Raw genomic sequence first — 6,000 nt, 5'->3', positions numbered from 1 at the left:
CACAGTCTGGAGCCTGCTCTGGATTCTGTCTGTGTGTGTCTTTCTCTCTGTCCCCTCCTGCTTGTGCTCTTTCTCTCAAAAATAAACATTAAAAAATGTAAAAAAAACCAGTATATTGGTTTCTGACATAATTAAACATACATTTTCTCTGTCACTCAACAATCTACTCCTAGATATTTACCCAAGAGAAAAGAAAACAAAGGCCCATGCAATGATTTGTATGCAAATGTTCATAGCAGCTATTTCGTAAGAGCTCAAAGCTGGAAAGAATCTAAATGTCCATCAAATGGTGAATGGATAAGCACATTGTTATATCCTTACAATGAAATACAACCTGATAAAAATTAGTGAGCTGCTGATGCAAACCACAACATAGCTGAATCTTAAAAGCATTATGCTATATGAATAAAGACAGACACAAATGATTACATACTGTTCTGTGCCATTTATCTAAAATTCTAGAAAAGACAAAATTATAGTGGGACAAAGGAAATCAGGGGTTGCTAAGTGTTGGGTTTAGGGGAAGGTCTTAACTGCAAAGGGCCCATGAGGGAATTTTTGAAAGCGCAGGAAATGTTCTGTAGCTTGATTGTGACAGTGTTATATAAAACCATATTCATTTGTCAAAACCCATCAAAGTATAAACTTTAGTAAATGAATTCTATAGAATGAAAAATTATCTCAATAAAGTTGAAAATTTTAAGGATATGCTTAGCAAAGTGCTTACCTTACAGTAGATGCTCAATACATGGCCAGATAAATTACATTTTTATTAGTAGGTTGCAATGGTCTCTTTAAATAGAGGCAGAACTCAATTAGATTTTTAATACTACAGAATGATATCATGAGTCCAACCACTGGTACAATTTGGCTTTAAAAGGAGTTGAACAAAGAACAAGTTCACCGTCTTCCATAATGACTTAATATTTAAATGGGATTTAAGTCATCTTGGATTGTTATATGAAAAGCACAGTCCCTAATGGGTAACAGATTTTACATGTTGGAAAGAAATATTTTCATTCCTTAACTTTTTTCCTGTGCTTTCACAGTTCTGACACCATGAAAATTTCCCAGCCTTTAAATGCCTGCTGCAAACATTAAACTTACTTTGCCAACTAACAACTGAGCAGGAAAGGCATGTTACTGCCCAATGTAATCACCCTTCTTTTCAGTAGCATCAAAATATTTGGAATGCCAGTTGCAGAAAACTATTTAGCAATTATGAAGTGAGTATTGGATCCATGCCATATCATTTTGAGTCGTTCCAGCTCCCTAAAATGGCACCACTTTAGAAAATAGCATTATAACGCTGTGGGTAAGTGAGAATGTTCTGCATCCTCTAACACCTGGGCATAATGGGGGGCAGACTTAATGACCTGTCACTATATTCCCTTTCCTTCGCTGGTAGACTGTATTCACAACCACTTCTAGTGCTCTATTTTCCTGGTTTCTAATATCTTCTTGTAAACTTTTAACATGAAGTCTTCTCTCTGATTTGTCATTATTTCCTGAGTTCTACTTAGAAATTTAGCAGAATGTTCACTGTTCAGCATGATTATTATCTCAACATTTTCAAATGGAAATCACCATGTAGATCTTGTTCAAATTCTCTGCTTACCTTATAGAATTCATAGGCTGAGAATTAGGCTGTAGAATTCCTGTCATTGGCAAGCTTCTCTTAATTTTCACGCAGAGGGCAGGAATGAGGGCTCATCTACCACTTTTATGCTTTCAGAACAGTTCTTCTAGATGATGTTTATTTCTGTGCCCTTTAGGAATTAACATCCTTCCTCTGGGTCTCTGTGACCCTCTATATACTCCTATATTTCTAGAGGTGAGTAGAAAACCAGAATGTACAAAATGTCAGGAAATTGTATCAGGAGTTAAGTATAAATCTCTTGCTGAATTAGTAATTCTACTAAACAATACAAATTTGTCTACTATTTTCTATTTTTAAAATATTTTCAATGTATTATCTTACTTGATTTTCATGAAAACTCTTATGGAAGAAGTAATTATCATCTTCATATAATAGGAAAATTGAGGGATTCAAGGAACTGCCTAGGGCCATCAGGCTCATAAGTAGTGTTGAAGGAAATAGAATCAAATCACTTTATTACAAATCCATGAGTGTTTCACAATATTATGAAAGTGAAATCTAGGTGGAAAAGTAGAGAAATCTCTTCATGTTGTCAAATCCACATGGAGGCTGATTTTAATAATTAGAATAAAGGTAAAAATACATTGTCTTTGATCCAAGGAATTATTCTATATTTTGTTTGTAGTGGTTATTACATGGTTGCATACATTTGCCAAAACTCATCAAGCTGTATACTTAAGTGTTTATATTATATGTAAACTATACTTCAATAAAGTTGACTACATACTACTTCTGAAAAATAGTGATATTTACATTTGCAAATTTTAATATTCTGCATCATTAGTTCATGTAAAAAATAATTGATATGTAAGCATATTGATATACTTCACTGTCACATACATTATGCAACTATTTTGATGATTTCATATATGAATATTGAATTAAGTAATCATGCTTTGTGAATCAGCTATTTATTATATTGTTTTTTTTTTTTTTTAACTATACCGGTTTGGGTTTTCTTTTAATATCTATGCTTATAAATTCTCCAGTAAGTTTTAAAAAATACAAATTCTATTATGTGAAAAATTCTAAGAGTAAGATTTGCATTTAATACTCTTTAAGTAAAATGTAGCTGACATTTCCAAGAAACACTGATTTAATTCCGCAGATGGTTCACCAAATAATTTACTGTTTTCAGAACAGGATTCTCAAATGCTATTTGCTTGTCTAATAATATTTATCCAACCAACTTGGGAGTTCGCGTAAACATTAAAAAAATAACTTCAGCTTAACTAGAGGAAATGATTTAAAAAATAATGATTGTGGTGATAACCACAATAAGTTCTTCCTTTCTCTTCCAATTGATCGAGTACCTCTACTTACCCAGCAAAGGCTTGGCTCCTGGGTACAAGTACAAGAGCCGGGAAGAAGACGCAAACGCGTGCGCACGACGTCAGCCGCAGCCACGCACGACCGGCCGCGCACGACGTCAGCCGCAGCTGCGCCCTCCGCCGCCCGACCCAGAAAAAGCCGATCGTGAGCGCCAAGTCCTTTTCCCTGGACTTCAGAACAAGACCCTGGGCGCTACGCACTTGGCCGAGTTCCACCAGCTCGAGGGCATTGTAGCTGCCCGTGATTGCACCCTGGGGCATCTCAGGGCCGTCATGAGGCAGTTCTTCAGCAAGCTGGGTATCACCAAGCTGTGCTTCAAGCTGTCCTACAGGCCCTGCAGGGAACCCAGCACGTGTTTTGTGTGGTGTTCAGGGATCCCTGAGGCCTGAAGTAGTGGGTGGAGCCCAGAGTTCCCAGGCTCTTTGGTCTCAACATGTTGCTGTCTCTGGGGCTTCCTGACAACCTATGCATCATTGCTTGGGGCCTCTTCCTGGAGCACCTAATGATGATCAACTATGGCATCAATAGTATCCAGGAGCTGGTGGACCACAAGGTAAACCTACAGGTGATGTGCGACAGTCCCCTGTGCCGCCTGAACCTCGAACAGGATTTCCAGGTATGGATGGAATTTGTGGGGCATAGATGAAATATATAGGGGGCGTGCAGAGGAAGGAGAGAGGCATCGTTTACTAACTTTGGGGCCTATTTGTGGTCTATTATTTTCCATCAATCTTTGGATCTAGCCTTTGATCAATACCACAGCCTTGATTACTGTCACTTTCAAGTAAACATTACAAAATTTTTTTAAATGTTTATTATTTTTGAGAGAGAGAGAGAGAGAGAGCACAAGCAGAGGTGTAAGGGTTAAATTGTAGTGTAGGGCTAATGTTTAGCTTGAAAAATAACAGCTTTGTGTTGACACTGAAGGCTAAGAGATAACAGCCTTGCTTTGCTCTGGTAAACTATGCCTCATACTCTTGTAAATTAGGCTTCACCAATTAAGGAAACAAAAGTTCAAAGAAAAGAGCATCAGAGGCAGGGTCAAGGAGATCCACTGGTTGCAACTTAGAGGCAGAAAGTCTAAAGTAAACACCTCATTAGGCAACTGTTTCAAACTCATCTGGAAACTGTTTCTTTGTTCTGTTCCCAGGTGATGATAAAACGATGTGATCGGTTATAAAAACTCTGTACCCCGGCTGTTCGGGGCCGCACTCTTATCAAGAGTGTTGGTCCCGATCGGTCGGCCTTGCCTCTCATTGTAATAAACTTTGTTGTGACTGTCACTGGTGCCCGTAGCATTCTGTTTCAGGAGTCGTGTGGATGCAACAGAGGGGTGGGGGGCAGAGAGAGGAGGGAGGGTAGAGGATCCAAAGTGGCTCTGTGATGATAGCCCAATAGGGGAATAGAACTCACTAACGGTGAGATCACAACCTGAGCCAAAGACAGATGCTTAACCCACTGAGCTACCCAGGCACCCCTTCAAGTGAACATTTAAATTGAGATGTGTGAATCTTCCAGATTTGTCTGCAGTTTCAAAATCATTTTTTGTCCCTTCAAGTTTCTCTGTATTTCCATATAAATTTTAGAGTCACTTCTATCTTCAAAAATCTTGCTGGAATTTTACTTAGTATTGCACTGAATCTCAACTGATTAAATTGGGAATCATTTATTTTTTAATGATATTGAGTCTTCCAGTTCAAGAATGTGGTATTTATTTCATTTATTTATAGTTTTTAACATCTGTAACCTGAACATATTTTGTTAGGTTTTTTTTCTGCTGTTTTAATTTTATTTGGTGCTCTGGTAAATGATATTTATTTTCTTAATTCCAGTTGTTCATTGCAAGTAGGTAGAAATAAAATTGATATTTTTATGTTAACTTTGTATTGTAGGACTTGATAAACTCATTATTTGTTATAGAAAATTATCTGAGTTTTTCAGATTTTCCACATAGAAAGTAATTTATTCTGTGAATAAAAAACATTTTACTTCTGCTGTTAAATTCTGTATGCTATTAATTTATTTGACTTGATCATGGCATTGGCTACCATATTTAGTGCAATGCTGAATATGAGTGAAGAGCAAGGGAGAGTGTTCTTGCCTTGTTCCTGATTTAAGGAGAAACCACATAAGCCTTCATAGAAGGTATGATGTTAAAAGTAGGCTAGTATAGATATCCTTCTTAGATAGAGTAATTCCCTTTTATTCCATATTTAACTGAGAGTTTATCATAAATTAATCTTTTTTCAACTGCTTTTCTTTCCATTTATTGATAGGATCTTGAGCTCTTTCTTGTTAGGTCTGTTAATATGATGAATCACATTAATTGATATATAGATTGTTGAACTTGCCTTGAATTATTGGAATAAATTCCATTTTGTTGTGATGTATTATTTTTTTCTATTTATTGGTTGAATACACCTGCAAATATTTTTGAGGAGAAAATTTGAATTTTATGTTCATAATAAGTTATTTCTAAAGCTGCCAAACTTCTGCCAGGATAGCCCAGAATGACCAAAGAATACATTTAGATTTATGTGGTGGTTATAAGAAATTTGTGTCTTGCTAGGGAGATGCCTGTATTTTTACTTCTGAAAAATATTTATCTTGAATTTGCTGTATAGCATTATAATATGTTTTTATTTACTGTGACCAGCAAAATGAATGGTGATTGGAAGGGACATTGTTTATTTAATACAAGTATTAAGAAGAGGGTTTCTTTATAACTTGCAGGCACACTCGGGATTTTTGCCCCAGTTTTAAAGAATGACAGCAAAAGCACCTTTATCTGACATTTAGGATGATTAAATTTTGAAAAATCACTTGGCATATTCAGCATGACTCCACAGGGTGCTCTAGCTTTATAAGGCAATGGATCATGTTAGCTTAACTTATATTTAAGATTTGCTGGCCTGATATTATTGTGTTAGGCAGTATTGCTGAAATGGAAACATAAAATTTTGCTGCCATGAGATCAAGTTTGCGCCTGCCCTACACTATAAATTAGT

The 6,000-nt window shown here is 36.4% G+C and overlaps 1 protein-coding gene across 1 annotated transcript in view; it reads left to right on the top strand.

Moving 5' to 3' along the window:
* Positions 1-2,916: 2,916 nt before the first annotated feature.
* LOC144617032 (phenylalanine--tRNA ligase alpha subunit-like) overlaps positions 2,917-6,000 on the top strand; it is a 240,237-nt gene continuing 237,153 nt past the window's right edge. Inside the window, exon 1 of the mRNA XM_078450570.2 lies at positions 2,917-3,608. Coding sequence (XP_078306696.1) covers positions 2,917-3,381 — 465 coding nt within the window. The 3' untranslated portion in view covers positions 3,382-3,608. The remainder of the gene's footprint in view (positions 3,609-6,000) is intronic.

The sequence above is a fragment of the Panthera onca genome, chromosome C1 (assembly GCF_046562875.1).
Source record: "Panthera onca isolate mPanOnc1 chromosome C1, mPanOnc1 haplotype 2, whole genome shotgun sequence".
In the NCBI taxonomy this organism is placed as follows: domain Eukaryota; kingdom Metazoa; phylum Chordata; class Mammalia; order Carnivora; family Felidae; genus Panthera; species Panthera onca.
This window is presented reverse-complemented; position numbering and strand designations above follow the sequence as displayed.